The 19,317-nt window shown below is 44.5% G+C and overlaps 1 protein-coding gene across 1 annotated transcript in view; it reads right to left on the reverse strand.

Moving 5' to 3' along the window:
• The window catches only part of SMC1B (structural maintenance of chromosomes 1B), a 3,759,116-nt gene that overhangs the window by 2,247,128 nt on the left and 1,492,671 nt on the right, over positions 1-19,317 (reverse strand). The window contains exon 9 of the mRNA XM_044087233.1: positions 12,990-12,996. Coding sequence (XP_043943168.1) covers positions 12,990-12,996 — 7 coding nt within the window. The remainder of the gene's footprint in view (positions 1-12,989; positions 12,997-19,317) is intronic.

Raw genomic sequence — 19,317 nt, forward strand, 5'->3', positions numbered from 1 at the left:
AACTCATTACCAAACTGGATTTTAAAGTCTAGACCGTCACTCTCTTCCAAAGGGCATGTTTGGCTAACTTCTGCTGTAACATCTGCTATAACATGTGTTCCCTGGTCAAAAGACTGGTTTAAAATGGGGACAAAGATACCATTAAGTCTTTTAAACCTTACTTCCTCTACAATTTCTTCAACAAATTCAAACGGGTAACCTCTCTCACTGAAAAAGTTAGTAAGTAAGTCACACTCAGAATCAAAGTCGTTGCTATAAGTAGTCATTCGAGCTGCTCGTATCAATTGACCCTTAACTATAGACTTTTTCTGTGTGATAGGATGAAGGCTTGAAAAATGTAAGTAAGAGTTGCAGTAAGTCTCCTTTCTATGTATTTTAGAAAAATATTGGTTATTAACAGTATCTTTTGATAGGTTCACGTCCAAATAATCAATAGAAACTAATTGAAAATTAGAAGTGAACCTCAAGAAGTCTGTGGTGCTGTTAAGAAAGTTTAATAGCTTGTCTGCTTTTCTTTGATTGCCCTCAAAAAGAATAAAGATATCGTCCAGGAAGCGAGTGTAAAACTTGATGGAAGGAAACCAAGTGTCGTTAAATATAAACTGGTGTTCCCAATATGCCATAACAGTATTTGCCAAACTGCCCCCTACTGGGGACCCCATTGCAACACCACATTTTTGCAAATACAGTTTGTCATTGAAAGTAAAAAAGTTATTGGTCAAGATGATGTCAATCAAGGTTGTCACTGTAAATATTTCATTTGTTGAAGCGCCTTTTTTATGTAAAAATAGGTTAACCCACTCTATAGCCTCTAAGTGAGGAATTGATGAGTATAAGTCAATAACATCTACAGTGACAAAATTGTATTCTTCATTATATGATATGTCATTAAGATTTCTCAAAAATGACCACGAATCTTTGCAAATCTGAAATTCAGTAGTTAAATATTTTTTTAGAATACTGTCTACCAGTTTAGCTGATGCATATGTTATAGAGTCTCGGCCATCTATGAGTGGTCTAAATGGGGGGTCAGAAATATTTTTATGAATTTTAGGTGTTGCAAACATAATTGGGATCCTAGGCCAGTTCATACTAATATAATGATAACTATCTAAATCAATGTAACCATCCATAAATAAGTCACTGTAGTAACTTTTAATCATTCTATATGCAGTATTTACTTCGTTTAAGGATACTTCCTTATATGTTTCATTAGCTAGAATATTTTCTACTCTATCAATGTAGTCAAAATTGTTAAATAAAGTAATTCCCCCACCTTTGTCAGGTTTAATAGCCCTAATATTAAGTGTTTTAAAAGTAGATAGTAATGTTTGTTCTTCCTTACTAATATTGCTTCTCTGCCTGTTTTTCCTATAAATTCCAGAGTATGCATTGTTACTAATACTACGCAAATCTAGTTCCATAATGTCTTCAAATGTAGACAGTGTAGGATGTAACATAGGATTATATTCACTCACAAGTTTAAGTGGTTGTTTAACTGATGGAGCATTTCTAAAAGGATGCTAAGATTTAATTTTAATTGAGCAGAGTAGATGCCTTGTTGGGGCGGTCAGGAGCCAGTCGTCCAGGTACGGGAAGACCTGCATTCCCTGAAGTCTCAGGTGGGCCGCTATCACTGCCAAAACTTTGGTGAACACCCTGGGGGCTGTGGTGAGGCCAAAGGGAAGGACCCTGAACTGATAGTGACTGTCTCCCAGCCGGAAGCGGAGAAACTCCTGGATCGTCTGTCCATTAAGATGTGGTAGTACGCATCCTTGAGGTCTACTGAGCACATCTAGTCGTTCTACCGCAACAGGGGGAGAATGGATTGAAGAGTGACCATTCGGAATTTCTCCTTGGTTACCGACAGGTTCAACAGGGAAAGGTCTAAATTGGTCTCAGGTCCCCCGTCTTTTTTGGCACCAGAAAGAACCTGGAGTAAAACCCTAATCCAAGCTGGTCTGGGGGGACGGGTTGGATGGCCCTTTTTTCTAGCAGCTGCTGGATTTCTGCGGCTGCAGCCTCCCTCTGATCGGGTGGTACATCGGGGGGGGGTTCTTGAGTCTGGGAACATGTAGGATAGGGATTTTGTAACCTCTGGATATAATCCGAAGCACCCAGCGGTCTGATGTGATGGACTCCCATGCCGCCAGGTGCCTCAAGAAGCGCCCCCAGACTGCCAGGGCTGTTGTTTGGGCCGATCAGAGAAGGATTCTCTGGACCCAAAATTTCTCGGTGCCCTCTGCCTCTAGGGCGGTGTCCTCCCTGTCCTCCTCTGGCACGGAAAGACTGGTTGTCCGGAGCAGGTTAGGAATGTTGCGATTTCCGGAACCACATCTTCTTCTGTCCCTTTTGTTTCTTGGAAAAGGACCTCTGGGGTCTCACTCTGGACAAGTGTCTCGCGAACGGTCTTGCCAAACAAAGCAGAACCATCAAAGGGGGCATTCGCAAAGGACGCCTTGAAAAGCTCCGAGAAGTCACAATGTCGGAGCCAGGCCTAGCGTCTCATAACTAGGCCCGCTCTGCTAGCTTTAGCGGCTCCCTCAGTTGCGTGAGACAAAAGCCGCATAGAGGTATTAGAAACAGATCTCAGAGTGGCCATACGAGTGGAGTACAATTGCTTGCCCTCCGCCGACATGGACTCCGGGGGGGAAGCAGCATATTCTTTAATAAGATCCCGCTGCATCCTGATGACATGTGCCATGTAGTTCAGTGACCTTACTGAGAAGGTCGCTGAACTGAATACCCGCTTCCCAAGGTGATCCATCAAGCGAGACTCCTTGCTCGGAGGATGGACCGAGGGGCTCTCTTGAGCTAGTTCCCTCTTAGTGGCTGCCGCCATCAACATGGCATCTACAGGGGGACCCTTGCTCTAGTGGGCCAGTCTGTGGGGGGTCTCAAAATCCTATAAGGGTGCTTGGGAATAGGCTCCACAGTGTCCGGCTCCTTCCACACCCTGGTGGTCACAAGGTCCACCAGGGGGTCGGCCGGAGGGGACACCCAAGAGGTAGATGGGCCTGCTTCGAATGCCTCCAGGAACACGGACTCGTCGGAGGAAGCCTTGTGGGCAGACAACCCCCCCCTGAGCCTAAGCATTTCCATGATGTCTCCAAAGGAGACATCCTCAGGGGGTTACCTTGGGGAGCCTTCCCCTTAATCCAAGTCCGTGTCCTCTGTTAAGGACTCGGGGGAGTCCACATGCCTCCTCTTACACTTATGCTTGCGAGGCACTTCCTCGGGGGTGCTGTCCGAGGAGGTCTCACCAGCAATGTTCTGTTCCAAAGGAACAACCTGGGACATCGAAGCAGGCTGTCCCTGTAGCCAGGTGATGGAAGCCTGACCCAGCAGAGAGGAAGTGCAGGGCGAAGCCGAGACAAGGGCCGGAGGTCTGGATGCTCTCGACAGAGCCCTCTCCACTACATCGAAGGCCGAAGGGGAGCCGCTCTCCCTGGGCTCAGAGAGCCGAATCCCACTCGGATCTGATAAAGGGATCGGAACCGGCACCGAGACCGTCGGATCCAAGGGACCAGTGTGCTCCAACCTGGACGGAGCCGAAGGCACACTGAATCCCTCAGATCCGAAGCTCGGGCCACGGCTCCGAGAGGTCGGATCCGACGATGGAACCGACACACTCGAGGGTAGGGTTGGATCCGAAGTACCCAGTACTGTCGGTGCCGACCCACCCCCGGCTCCAACGCTGCCCAGCTCCAAGCACTCCGAACCCGGAAAGCGGGTCGGAGAAGGAGCTATCGGAGCAAAAAAGGGTGTAGAGCTCCCCCCCCCCGAAGGGGGGGGGGCAGGAGCACTCCCATCTGCAGCTGGGCCTGGATGAACCTTCTCATCATCCGGTCCAAGTCTGCATCAGACAGGCTGTAGGTGAATCTCGACGAGGCCACTGCGGCAGGCCTGGAGTGCCACCTCGATTACCTCGACGGAAATCGGGTCTCCTCCTCCTCCGGTCCCGGGGAGAGGCAAGGTGATCGGAGCCAAGGAGGAGGAGACCTGGAAGCTGTGGAGGGAGAAGCCCGCTTAGCTGGGGGGGCCGAAGCGGAGGCCTCGGCCCGCCGCTTGTGGTGCTTCTCCCTCCGTTTCTCCCTCCTGACCTCCCTGTCCTCCGGCGCTTTAGTGGGAGTTTGAATCCCGGACGGAGGAAGGGGGGCAGGAGTGGCCACCACCACAGGCTGTGGAGGTGCCACAGGAGTAGCAGAGGCCGAAGCCGACTCCGGGGGCAAAAGTCCCGCCAGGACCAGCTTCGACCTCCACTCTTTCAGTGCCCTGGGGTTGAACCCTGCACAAATCGTGCATCCTGAGGACAGGTGTTCAACCACAAGGAACCGAACACACCGAGTGTGGCCATCCGCTGGGGAGAGCTTATGGCCACACTCGGTGCATTTAGAAAAAATCGGCTTTGGGGCCTCAGACATGTCCCAAAACTAAGAAACACTACTCACGCACACAAGGCCCCAAACGCAAACACACACAATCACACAATAACAACCAGAGAGGGGAGGGTAACACTAACATTTTTTTTTTTTTTTTTTTTTAAAAAGAACTAAAGGGAAGCCTAATACACACACACTAATTACAGACAGAAAAAAGGGGGCTAAAGAGATAAAATAGCAACACTTATCTCGAAATCGCCAGGAGCTCAAAATCCAGCTGAAACACTCTACAGCGGCAAACTAGATCTGAGGTCATTTGGGGTTGGCAGGGGATTATGGGTGAGGGGAGGAGCTAGGAGCTCGGATCCATAGCTGTATAAATAGTTAACGGCACGGATCCGATATCGGATCCAAGACCCACAGGTTGCTGACAAATGAAGTCCCTACTCCAGATAATATGTTATAACCTCCCTGTACTCTTCCCTCATCAGGCCAATAACCGAGTACAAAAGTCCCTTCTGGTATGTACCTTTCCAAGCACCTGCAGCAACTGGAGAAACCACAAAGGTTCCTCACAATGAAAAATTCAAGGTCTTCAGCATCTTTCCTATGAGGACAGTCTGAAATCACTATCACTTTATTCTGTTTCATACAGATTACTCAGAGGTGATATGTGCCTTGCATATAAGGCAGTCTTTGACCCTGCTTTACTGGAAATGCTGCATATCCATAAGTCAAGTTGTACATGGGTTACTTGCTCTAAAGGTCTTAACCTGGTATGAGGCATTAATAGAAACTGCTGAATGGTCAGATTTGTCTCTCAGATGTTACCACACCTTTGGAATAGACTCCTGCTTCATCTCAAGCAAAACACCTCATTGGCCCTCTTCAAACGCAATCGGGATGATTGGATGGGTAACCATAAATTCATCAGAGAGGTTCCACCTATGTCCCTCTTGGGCAAAGGTGATAGGTAGCGATCGTGTAAATAAGGGTAGAACATTGCTAGGCTTGTAAGGGCCCTAGGGTCATTAGTCTAGTAACCTCCTATGATCCTATGTCATAATTGATAGACTGTAGTCACTGTTACTGTACTCAGTAGCATACAAACTACTTAGTGGAGACTTGTGCCTTGCCTAAAGAGCAATCTCTGATCCAAATCTAATGGAAATGCTGCATATCCACAAGTCAAATGGGACAATGGTCACCTGCTCCAGGGACCTTAGCCTGGACTACAACATAAACAGAACCTGCTGGTGAGACAGATATGTCTCTTAGAGGTTGCCACTCCTGTGGAATAGTCAACCAATTCACATAAAACAAACCCCCTCTATGACCCTGTTTAAGCATAGCCTGGATGACTGGATGGGAAACTAAATTCCTGTAAGGGATTTCACCTATGATCCTCCTAGATGTGGGCAGTTGTTGCTAACTAAGATCTCAAGTTTAGGCAAGATCCTTTATATTGAGTTTCTCTAGTGTTACATTGGGTACACACATCTAGGCTTATAAAGACCTTTGGGTCAATAACCTAGTAACCAGCTATTAACCTATGAAACACCTATATAAAATCATATTGTATAAATACACAAATAAGTAAATGCTCACCCAGCATTCATAAAAAAGTGAGAAAATAGCAGGCTGTGAAACACAAAGCTTAAGAAAACTTCAACTTATCAGAAAGAAAACACACGCACTAACATATTTAGCAAATGGGCCTGTAGTAAAAAAAGAAGTTATGTACTCACAATAACGTTCCATCTGAGCAGTTGTACTTCATTTGTCTTCAACCTGTGGGTTAAGGATCCGTATCGGATCCATCACAGCCGCATTTCCAGCATCTGATCCAAGCTCCAAGCTCCTCCCCTTACCCATATTGCCCCGTCTCCTCCCTCCCTTCATATCGAGTTTGCTGCCAAAAAACATCACACATTCCGAACCTAATAATACCTTGCCACTACTGGCAACCTAAAAATCCTGAGCCCAAGTATGACTAAGGACATTATTGATGTAACCATCTCCATATATAGTCAGTATCACAGTGGCAAGGTAGGGGGAAGTAGGGGGGAAACGGTTGAAGACAAATGAAGCACAACTACTCAGATGGAACATTATTGTGAGTATACAACTTCTTTATCTGAAGTAGTTGATTTAATTTGGTCTTCAACCTGTGGGACAAAGTCCCCAGCTACCAAACACCTGGGTGGCCCTCATGGAAGGATATCGTGGAGCCAAAGGATACAATAACCCAATATGTAATGTGAAATTAAGGTATGAGATGAGGACCAAGTAGCTTCAGAACATATAGAATCCAGCAAAACCCTGGACCAAAAATGCAGCTGAAGAAGCCATAGACCTAGTCGAATGCACCTTTACCTGCCCTGGAGGGGAAATTCCCTTGACAGAGTAAGGTCAAATAATGCACTGTGAAATCCAACGAGCAACTGTTACTTTGGAAATAGGTTTACCTAAGAAAGGCTTGGAATAAGAAACAAATAACTGATCACATTTACAAAAAGCTTTCGTCCTGTGTAAGTAAAATCTTAATTGTCTATGCAAATCCAGCAGATGTAATTTGTATTCCCCCTTGTTTTGAAAATTAGGGAATAAAAACTGGAAGATTGACTGTCTGATTGATATTCGCTTCTGACACTACTTTAGGAAGAAAGGACAGTTTGGATATGCAAGGACACTCTGTCTTTGTGAAAGATCATATAAGGAACCTTAATGGATAAACCTTGAAATTCCAAAATTGTAAATCTACAGAAGCTGCAGGTTGAAGGGGGGGTGGGGAGAACTAAAGCCTGAAGTACTAAAGTAAGGTCCCATGGAAGCGTAGGATCCTTCACTGGGGTCTAAGAAGAAAGGTACCTTTAAGGAAGGTCTTACAAAGTTTAGAAGAACCCAAAGATGACATGTTTTCCCCCACATGGAAATTGGAAATAGCTACCAACTGGACTTTGACTGCGGAGAAACTGGCACCATGCTGAAAAATTCCTGCCAAAAACTCAAACTGCAGACACAGGGGCAGTAAAAGGGTCTAACGCACGCTGCGAAGCCCATATGGAAAAACGTTTCCACTTGCTACGATAAACCTTTCTAGTGGAAGACTTGTGAGCCGCTATTGAGGATGAAAAACCAGGAGTCCTAACAATCACGGGAACTGGAGAAGCCAAGCAGTGAGCTTCAGACAGTCCAGGACTGGGTGAGGAATCCCTGAGGGATGAGAAATAAGATCTGGAACTGGATCCAATGTCCATGGTGCAACTACTAGGTAAGATCATAGAGAGGGAAACCAAACTTGGCAATGCCAGAATGGGGCGATGTGGATCACTGTGCTCCCCAGCCTACAAGCTTTCTGAAGAAACTTCAAAATGAGGAGTAGTGGAGAATAAGCATACAATAGACCGGGGGGGGGGGGGGGGGCAAGCATGGGCCAGTGCATTTCTGGGGGCTTACCCATAGGGGGGTTCAGAGCGAAGAACTCGCTGCATTTCACGTTGAAAAGATCGCAGCAAGGACGACCCCACTTTACAAAGATCTGTTCTGCCACTGAAGGAATCAGAGACCTCTTGTAAGGCATCAGAATAGACCTGCTGAGCCTGTCCACGAGAATGCTGGATCACCCTGGGATATGCTCATTCCCACATTCTCATAGTTTTGCGACACAAGGGATAAGATCTGGTTCCCCCCTGCTTGTTGATGTACCAGACTACCGACATACTGTCTAGGAGATGGGCATGAAGGGCCTGCAATGCAAGAAGGGCCACCCTCATCTCTAGGACACTGATATGCAAGTTGGTCTCGTGTGGGGACCATGTGCCTTGGACCTTTCTTCCCGAGCAATGACCCCCCTCCCAGCTGGGAGGCATCTGTGGTCACCGTAGTTTTGGGAAAGGACGGAAGAAAACGGCATCCCCTGATTAGATCCGTGGACTGAATCTACCACCAAAGAGAGTCCCTGCATACTCGGGAGATTCAAACGGGATGTGACAATGGCAAATCTAACAGGGACCACTGAACAGCAAGCATCCACTGGAGAATCCGCATGTGAAGGCACGCTAAGAGTATTAGATTGATTGTGGCCGCCATAGACCCCAACGCCCTCAGGACTGTTTCTGCTGTCGGAACATGGGCTTGAAGAACGTATAGGACATGCAATTTGAGACTGTATATCCTGTCTGGTGAGAGGAAAACTTTAATTTGAATTGTGTCTAACCAAGCCCCAATGAAGTCTAAGATCTGAACCGGGGCCAGTGATGACTTGTTGAGATTGATGGTGATGACCAGTCTTTTCGCTAGCAAGAGGAAATGGTCCCTGGCTTGGCAAAGGAGATGATTGGAAGGGGCAGCGAAGAGTCAATCGTCCAGGTAAGGGAAGACCTGAATACCCTGATGCCTGAAGTGAGCCACAACTACTGCCATAACCTTGCTGCACACCCTGGGGGCTGTGGTGAGGCCAAAGGGAAGGGCTCGAACTGAAAATGATTGGCTCCTAGCCGGAAGCGGAGAAACCTCCGCGAGCTCCAGTCCATCTTGATATGATAGTAAGCGTCCTGGAGGTCGATTAGGCACATCCAATCATCTGCCTGTAGAAAGGGTAGGATGGATTGAAGAGTGACCATCAGGAATTTCACCTTGGCTACTGACAGGTTCAAGGTGGAAAGATCCAGAATGGGTCTTAGGTCCCCCGTTTTCTTTGGCACTAAAAAGAACCTGGAATAAATGCTTCATCCAGACTGGTCTGGGGGGACAGGCTGGATGACATCTTTTCTTAGCAGCTTTTCTATTTCTATAGTTGTTTCCTCCGTTTGTGTGGGTGGAACATCCGGGAGGTGCTTTGGTGGTCGTAGTGATTCATTGAATGGGATGGAATATCCTCTGGATATAATCTGCAACACCCAACGATCTGTTGTTACGAACTCCCATGCTGCTGGGTGAAGCGATATTCAACCTCTGACTGCCTCCAGAGATGAGCAGTCAGGCAGCCCTTTAGGGCTGGTGCCCGGGTTTGTCCAAGAAAGGTTCTCAGTACCCGAAATTTCTTGAAACCCTTCTGCCCCTAGGGCGGCGTCTATCATAAACCCCTCTGCTTCTGGGGAAAGGTGAGTCCTGAGTGTCGCAGGAAAATGCCTGAAACTTTCGGAGCCACATCATCTTCGTCCCTGGCTGATTCCTTGAGAAGTATCTTTGAGAGGAAGAGAAGTGGATGTCGACGGCAGACAGTGTCTTCCTGTCCTTCTCACTCTGGATCAATGTCTTTTTGACTGACGTCCCAAAAAGGGAAGAACCATCGTAAGGGATGTTTATAAATGACATCCTGAAGGGTTCCAAGAATTGACAAAGTCGGAGCCAGGTGTGGCGCCTAATGGCAACGCCAGTACTTGTCACCCTAGCAGCTCCCTCCATGGCATGAGAGAGAAGACGCATGGATGTATTTGCCACAGCCTTGAGAGTGGCCATCCGAGTGCAGAATGTCTTTTGATCCCCTGCTGACATGGACTCCACGGTCAACTCAATGATCTCCTTGACCAAGTCTCGCTGCAGTCGAATGACGTGTGCCATGTAGTTCAGCGCTCTTACAGAAAAGGTTGGTGAAGCATACACCCGCTTCCCAAAATGGTCCATCGCTCTTGACTCTCGATCAGGAGGATGAACTGTAGTGCTCTCCTGCACGAGCTCTTTCTTGGTGGCGGCTGCCACAACCATAGCATCCACAGGGTATCCCTTGTTCCAGCAAGCCCTGTCTGAAGGGGGACTAAACACTTTATCCAGGTGCCTGGGGATAGGCTCCACAGGTGTCCGGTTCCTTCCATGCCTGAAATGTTATCAGATCCACCAAAGCATCCGCGGGAGGGGACACACAAGGAGAAGATGGGACTGTGTTGAATGCCCCCAGGAACATTGATTCATCCGAGGTAGTTTTTGGGCAGACCCCACCCCCACCCCTCTGGTGGGGGAGTTCCATTATGTCTCCAAAGGGGACATCCTTGGGGGGGTGACAGTGGGGAACCTTCCCCTTCCTCCAAATCCGTGTCTTTAGTAAGGGACTCCGGTGGGGAGTCCAAGTGCCTCCTCTTACACGTTCATTTGCAAGGAACCTCCTCAATGGGACTCTCTGGAGAGGACTCGCAAACCTCCTGCTGCTCCCTTGGGGGTGCTTCCTGAGGCAAAACGGGCACAGGTTATCCCTGAGACGACAAGATGTCAAAGGCTGAAGGGGAAAGAACCTCCTTGGAAATACTGGCTGGAACCATTGCCCTCTGACCCAACAGGGGAGTCAGAGCTGAGACACCAAGGGAAGTACTGTGCTCCGAAGGGCTCGGAGAGGACAGCACAATCTCTCGGATCCGACCCCGAGACTATGGCTGAGAGAGCTCGGATCCGACACGCTCAAGGCAATGGCCAGCGTCAAGGCAGAAGGTACCATCGGCGTCACCCCCCCCCCCGAACCAGAGGGTCCTCAGATTCAGGGGCTCAAAAACGCAGGTCGGATTGGAGAAGGAGTTATTGGCATAAAAAAATACTGCAAGCTCCCCCATCCAGAGGGAGAGGGTGTGGGCAAGACCCCCATCTGGATTTGGGTGCAGATAAATCTCTGCAACATCTTGTCCATCTCTGCTTCACTGAGGCGCCAGGTAGAGCGGGAGGATGACGCCACAGAAACTGATCTAGAATGCTGGTGGGGGGGGGGGACCTGACCAGCGACCTGGCCCTAGATTCCTCTGGCTCAGGAGATAACCTTGGGGATTGAAGCCGGGGCTATCCTGGCTTAGATGGTGTCCTAACTTTAGCTGGCGGGCCAGCTGGGGCTGAGCGGTCATGGGACCGCTTCCACAGATTGTCTTTCTCTTGATCCTTTTCCCTTCCCCGGAACTCTTGACGGAAGTTTGAGTCCCAGAGGCCAGGGAAGAGGAAGAAGACGCAGCTGCTGTCCCTGAAGAGGGGGCACGGGGGCTACCACCCCTGGAGAAGGAAGCAGTCCTTTCAGGATTTGTCTCTCCTGACCTTCAGTGCTCTGGGATTGAACCCAGCACAGATGGGACAGGAGGTCTGAGGCACACTACACACAGAGTGTGGCCATCAGCTGGGGAAAGCTTATGGCCACACTCTGTGCACTTCCTGAATCCTAATTTATGGGCTTGATAAGTCAAATAGGGGGGAAAAAAAGAGAGAGAGAGGGAAGAAGCTATTTTTTTTTAACGACTGTCACGGGAAGGGAAAGATAGAAAGCGAGAGAGAGAAAAGTTAAGAAAGGTAGAAAAGAGATCAAAAAGAGCACTTACACTACCCACTATATGCCTAGAGCTTGGACCACACTACTTGCTTTTCCTGTGTGAAACGAGATCTGAAGGGAGGAAGGAAACATGGGGAATTATGGGTAAGGGGAGGAGCTCGGATCAGATGCTGGAAATGTGGCCATGACGGATCCGTAACCCACAGGTTGAAGACCAAATGAAGTCAAATACTTCAGATCTAGTTTTAAAAGGTAGAACTATCTCAGTTACTTACTGAAATAACTGCTCATTCAAAGTGCAGTAAAAACTGTCAACCTGCAAAAATGAAACCTGGAGTACAATGCATGGCTCAACATAAAGTATAGAATATTGTAACAAAAAAGTATACTAAACACACAACCCCTGCTTATTTAATCATTCAGTTGTACCAAATGACTCTCTCAGACATTAAAATGGACACTTACCTGTAATGCCATCAGTTATGTTGTATAAGCACATCTACCAGCCGCCTTCATTTCTCTCTGCTTAAAGGTACCACTACCCAAGCAACTTGACTCAACTGGACCCAGTCTTAGAAGTTCTGAATTATTCATTTAACAAAACCCGCTACACTTCATTCATCTTCTACAAAAAACAATATAAAAAATTTAAAAAGATTTAACTGGAACTCCTCTTCCACAGCGATTGTGCATTCTCATCTGAGCTGAAGTCCAGAGAAGGAGAGAAAAAGATCTCACCTCATACAAAGGTATACAAATCTCCTCCATAATTAAAAAAAAAACTCAAAATATCCCAGGTTCACAACAGGGTGCGCCTAGCCAAGGCCTACAATCAGTACTTTCTGAATAAAACATTAAACCCTGTTTAAAAAATTCAAATAAATAAATGAATACATTTTAGAATCCCCACAGTGAAGCTTCTAGTGAAGTCAAAACAGACTAGTTACGGTGAATATGGCTATTTTCACCTCAAATGGGACCTACTGTTTAATTCCCTGGTCAACAACCAGGAACTATTAACATGTAGCAAAGGATGATGAAAGCTACCTTAGAATAATGAGTATAATGTGTAGCTGCTTTTATAATTTGAGTCAACTTTAAAAGAAACTCGAGTTTGTACGAGGATTATCATTTCCAAATTAAGTAAATAAAATAAAAAAGCAGTCCATATAGTTTAAGTTACCTGATTGTAAACCTGTAACAGATACTAAGTGGTATGGAAAAATTACAGTGAAAATCTGAGGAACAACAAATATCAGCTGTTCTGGTGGAGACCTGTATTAACAGAAACACTCATTTGAATCACTGTCTCACCACACTGTAAGAATGAAAACCTCATGGCATACGTGATGGGTTTGGTTGGACTGAACTTACAGTCTGATATCACTTGATTGCCTGAAGTGCAGCTGCATAGCATGTAGGTATCAGGTATCTTTCTAGTGCCCGTGATTTCATAGTCTTGCAGTGCACTGACCAGGGTGTATAAAGTGTATGTTTATAAACTTCATACATGACATTTTTGGACCATCTATACAGCATCCACACACACACACACACACACACACACACACACACACACACACACACACACACACACACAAAATGCAGTGATGAGAAATGTTTCAAAACATTCTGAAGTAGACATACAGTTCAGCAATAAACACTTATTTCTTAAATATGTGTACTTTATTAGTAATCACAATTCATTTAGGTTTTATAAAAATGTGTACATGAGGTAACATGAAAGAAAGAACATATTATAAATGAAAATGAACACCTTAAAAAACTATTACAGAAAAAACAATAGTAATACTATAAGTGCCCATCAAAGGGCCATTTATGCTGCCAGGAGCTGTATTACTGCTCCCTTTTGCCTATATCCAGGTGTTCATTCTTTGTAAACTAACCCTTTGCCCAGAATACAAAATTATCCTATCCTTGAGGATCAGCAGCCTTCCTGGCTATCTTTCTCAAATCCTGTAAAGTGTAATGTATGCTCTAAGAGCTGAGCCTGCCATATCTCTTCCTTTCTGACACACTCTAGTTTCCCCTCTAAAGGAAATCTGGTTTGTCCTGACAGTGGTGCCTCAGATCCAGGCTTGCTGCTGTCACTTAAGTCTCCCCTTAATAATCTCTTCCAAGTAAAGCCAAGAACCTCCAACAGTTGGGGCTTAGAAATTCAGGCTCTTTATTACTACCTAGCCTCCTGCACAATAGTAAAGGGTACCACATTACAGACAACAGTGATCAAAGAAAGTAGACATATATGCATGTAGCAAATTGTCTCACAGCACCACACTTAAGCAGTTAAAAAAACAGCACTAGTAAAATATATAAATTAAAGAAAATGAAAGTAGATGGACAGTGAGACATGACACTGCTCTCTATGCATATCAGAAATGGAGTAAATGACACTTAGTTGTATACTCATGACTGAAACAAAACAAAAAGTGATAGATAAATATTTTTTTTTGTAGTGGGCAAGTCCTCCTGCATCCCACAACCCTGATATTTATATATACCAACTCCAAGATTGCTCTACAGTGGTGAATGGGCATAACCCATTTCCCCACTGTTCACAATCTCACACCCACACAAAGCCTGCAGTGTTTGATCAACTGATTTTCACTCAACTGTGCTGGCTTTGTTGGTTTGATGATGTACCATTCAACCACCGCAATGACACCCCAAAAATATAGGTAAAGCCCTGGTTTTAAGTGAAAACTTTCCTTATCCTCAAATGATGCCTTTGCTCAGCAAAATGATAATTGGCTTCAACAGCTGTCTATGTAGTTGGTGTCATTTGGGGGGGGGGGGGGGCAGCATGAGCCAGCATGGGAAGAAATAGACGATCAGTATTAATTTATCAGGGATAGCTTATACCTCACTTTCCAGGGCTTCTGAATACTAGCTAATACCTTTGCTTATCGTTTAGTGCTTTTAGTCCAGATAATGGATTTCCTAGCCTAACAAAAACAAAACAAGTGTCAGACAGGCTCTACTAAAAGCCAAGAGTCTAAACAATAACCTGCCTGATCTTGAGGCCCTGCTGCATTTGGAGCACATGCATGCTTGTGCGTTATTACACAAACTTGGTTTACAAGTACAGAAAGCACACCCTCCATTCCAAGGTTTTGCATCTGTCATACCTTTCATCCCAATGGTAACTGTGGTGAAGTATCCATTATTGATAGGGGCCACATCACTTCTAGACTAGAGTTACTACCTATCCCTTCTTAGACTGGATAGTCCTTATTTGGGTAGTTGTATCCTGGGGTAAAACATAATAAATAGCAAATGTTCTAAAATTTCATGTCAAAAAGTTTTTCTTATGTTATCTCTAATAGATGCATAAAAACAGTTATTTTGTATCTGAAACACATATTGTTTTATGAAGCAGCAGAAACATTCTGTAAGATTAAGCTTTCACATTTGCAAAACCGAAGAAAAAAGGGAAGCTCAGTCTTTACATTGTCTTTCCTGCAAATTTCAAATTTACACAATGTATCACTTTGGGCATTTAGATCTCAAGAGACCCAGAAACTAAACTGATTGAGGTCCAAATCACATTAAACAAGCTCAAGTATCAGATCATAGCATTTTACAGGACTCATCTATGCTTCCAGAAAATTGTGCAAGGTTCCTTAAACACACTGGATGGAATCAATATAAATACGAATTCCATTATCATAGGCTAGCATAGTATCTGTGTACTGCACAAGTAGTTACACAAGCAAACTCTATGTGCACTTTGACAAGTGCATTGGCTTGGCAGTCCCAAATAAATCCAAAGAAAATGGGAGGTTTAAAAGCAAACCAGCCTGCAAAAAGCCATTGAAGGAACTAAAACCATAATCAGGAAAATAAAGGCATCCCATGAACTAAAGCTACAACAAAACGCTAAAGACAATTACAAATCCTTTTTTAGTTATGTTAAGAAACTTGGGAATAACACCCAACACTGCTCAGAACTTATCCAACATGGCACTGTCTACTCAGATCCAGTAGAGATAACCAACATAATAGCAAAGAAGTGCAGTGCAAATTTCACCCCAAGACAACTACACAAAACCTGCATACCCTACAGAGTCTCAATCACTCGATCATGATGAAAGAATACATGTTAAAGGTACTCTTCAAAACAAAAAAATGCCTGATAATATACCCAGCTGACTAATAAACAGTAACAAATGTGCACTAGGCAAATTCAACCTGTGCTTGGTCACTAATGTTGCCCCTGAAGTTTGACCCATCACTGACTTTGGAAACTACAAGACCCATTAGCTTGACTTGTCTCACAATGAGAGTGATAAGTACATTCTCAGTAAGCAAAACAGCAGTTGCTGTTTTGGATACTGATTTGGTTAATAGTGTGCTGCTGTATTTCAAGTTCACATTCTCAGTAAGCATGAAGGTGTCCAGTGGTGTTCAACACTCCCTGCTTGGACCCCCCACTATTCAGTGTCTACTTCACAATCTCCAAATTACAAATGAGCATCTGTGGCTTTCCAGTTTTGAAACTGACTGCAAACTTGGTGTCATCCTTGAGCCTCCCTCTGATATGCAAAAGCTCCAACTAGAGCTCACATATGTCAACAGCTGGTGCTCAAAATGAGTTAGAACTAAATGCTCAAAAGTACAACATCCTTGCATTTGGTAAACAATCCCTTCATCCATCTTACAGTATAGACAAACTCTGCTTCAAAATGAAAGCTATTGACAGACATTGGAACATGAGCTCCTTGCCTTTGACCATCATGTTGCAGATGTGGTTAAGAAATGTTTTCACCTGTCCAAGTATAACTTATGAGTTTTCTGGGTCATAGATGGCGTCCTACAGTGTGCACGAATATATGGGACTTTACCTGTGGAAATACAAATGTGGAGAAGCTCAAACATACCATCCTGTTGGACTAGTCTTGAGGTATTTTTTTTCTTGTTGATATAGATTGAGTCACTTCCACCTTTGGTCCCTGCCTAAGCAGCAGCTACAGTGAATGTGTGGAAGGCATTCTAGGTCCAAAAAATGACAATCAGCAACAAAGTGACCAAAAAATGCAGTGAACCAAGTTTCAGAAAAACAAATACTCAGATTTGGAAACTCGTAACTTCTTTAAAAGTTTAATAGCAAATTTAGCGTGCAGAGCATACAGCGTTGGGATTAAACCCTTCTTCAGTGCAGAGATGAAACACTCAATTAAGAGACTAATTATATTCTAAAAAGACTATAGTCACATGATGTAGTCAACCAATGACATCACACAACTAAATAAAAGTATTAGTACACACAAAAATCCTTCAACTGAGTCAGTAAAATCTTAAATACATATTTTGTAGTCATTAAAATAGAGCAAATATATATCAATATTCATCCAAAACCTTTATAAAAGAAAAAAATGATTGTATTTACAGAATTATAGTACATAATTAAGTCTCTTAATTGAGTGTTATACCTCTGCACTGTAGAAGGGTTCAACCAGAAAGCTGAATACTCTGTATGTTAAATTTGCTATTAAACGTTTAAGAAGCTATGAATGTTTCCAAATCTGAGTATTTGATTTGTTTCTTGGAAGGCATTCTAGCCCTGCAATGTGCTCTACACTGCTTTAAACCATGTCTCAGTATCTGCACAGATGCCATATTCGCCAAGGTGAAAAGAGGCTGGAGGGAGTGGAGTTTCTTGCTTATGCTCCTGGCATTGAGCAGTAACAAACTGGATTACCTTCAGTTGGTTTTACTCTGCAGTAAGTCTGAAGTCCTTCTACATGGCACACCTCATAACAAAAGGGTTCTCATCCAGGAAAAAAGAGGTCATTGTTCCCCTCTACTCGACACTCATCAAACCCATTATAGAGTACAACGCCCCTTTTGAAATGTACCTCACAAGACATCTGCAGCAGCTAGAAAGGCCACAGAAGTACCTCACAAAGAGGATTACTGGCCTCAAACAGATGCCCTACACTGACAGTCTCAAAAAACTCTAGCTTTACTCTGTAGCATATCTCCTACTCCAAGGTGATTTCTGCCTAACATATAAGGCTATGTCAAACCCATAGCTGTTGGACATGCTGCACCTACAGAAATCCCAATCCCTCTGAGCTACATGCTCTACGGACCTAAACCTTATCACCACAATAAACAGGACATGCTGGAGGGACAGATTCCTGTCCCACGGACTTCCCATACTCTGGAACAAGCTACCCATCTATGTCAAGCAAAGTTCCTCATTAGCACTCTTCAAGGAAAATCTTGATGAGTGGATGGGAAATAGGAAATACACCCCGGGGATCACTTCCGTGGCTTTGCTCGACAGTGGCACAGGAAAATAACTTTCTTGGGTGGCGTAAGCCGGGGAACCTTGTTGGCTAGGCTTACTTAGGCCCTTGGGCCGATAGCGTAGTACCTACCTATGAACCTATGAGTGGATGACTTTTCCAAACAAGAGGTATTATTTGCAAGACACCTATCCCTCCAGCATGTTATATTTTTTTGCAAAACAGATTGAGATCCCCTGAGCAGATGTTTATGATATGATTGAATTTGCAAATGTTTAATATAGCTGACAAAATAGAGACTGTTGATGCTCTATATGCAAGGTGGAGGTTTGTCTGTTAATAGCCTGTATAATAATGAGAAAAAGGACAAGATTTCTGAGATGATTTGCACAGATTTTACAATTTTTATCTTTAATTTTTTTAGTGAGAAGTACTGCCATTATTCTAGTTGTGACAAGTGTTTAGAGAGGTACATCAGAGAAGGGGCATTATCATCAATGACAAGCTGAATTAGTACTAAGTACAGCAGAACGAATACATCCCTGGATCTGTACTCATTACCTTTATTTGTAAGCTGTGCAGCAAAGAAGGACTTCCTTACAACAGTGGATATGGGATGATCAAAGGACAGTGCATTGTTGACACAGGATCCCAGATTCCTAACTATAGGATAAATTTTGAGGGTTGTGTTGCCAATGTGATAGTTTCAAGTGGAGGCATGCTTCCCAAAGGGTCTGATTACTACACCCTGAAAGAATTTTATCAAATGATTGTAAGGGTTATGCTTGTAAATATTTTGATAAAGTGTTTTTTTTTTTTTTTTTTTTTTTTGTAAATGGATTTGAATTTAAACCACCCAGAGATAAGAAATGTTGTCAGAGTGCTGAAGTGTATGGTCTTACGTGCCCTTGTGACACATATTATATATGTGAGTGTAGAATGGTGTCAAAGTCCTTTGCAAGACCTAGATATGCAATACAGTGTACACTGTTTTTCCCCCATCCATTGCTTCAGTAACTTTTTTGAAAATGTTGACCAGGTTAAGTAGGCAGGACCTGCCCTTGACAGATCTGAACTGGGTTGGGTCAGGATTATGTAGATTACCTAGCTCAGATGGAGTCAACAGTCCGAACATGTCTTCTCATCACCACTGCCTCCTTATCTCCAGGGCAGTCTGCTATTGAGGTAGTGCAGAGAGTTTTCTCAGCTTCTGGAAAAGGAAGGATGACCCCCCCCCCCGGATCTTTCTTCCCAAACCCACCTGTCTTTGCGTCTTGTCCCTCAACATTCTACTCTCCAGGGACAGCCAAGTCCAGTCTCTTAGCTATCCAGCAGGGTATCCTCATATCTTCTGATACTTCTTTGGAACAACCCACTTTGGAAGTCCCTAAGAAGAGAAAGTGTAAAATGAGGCACTTAGACT

The sequence above is a fragment of the Protopterus annectens genome, chromosome 11.part0 (assembly GCF_019279795.1).
Source record: "Protopterus annectens isolate FY-2018-M chromosome 11.part0, PAN1.0, whole genome shotgun sequence".
In the NCBI taxonomy this organism is placed as follows: Eukaryota; Metazoa; Chordata; order Ceratodontiformes; family Protopteridae; genus Protopterus; species Protopterus annectens.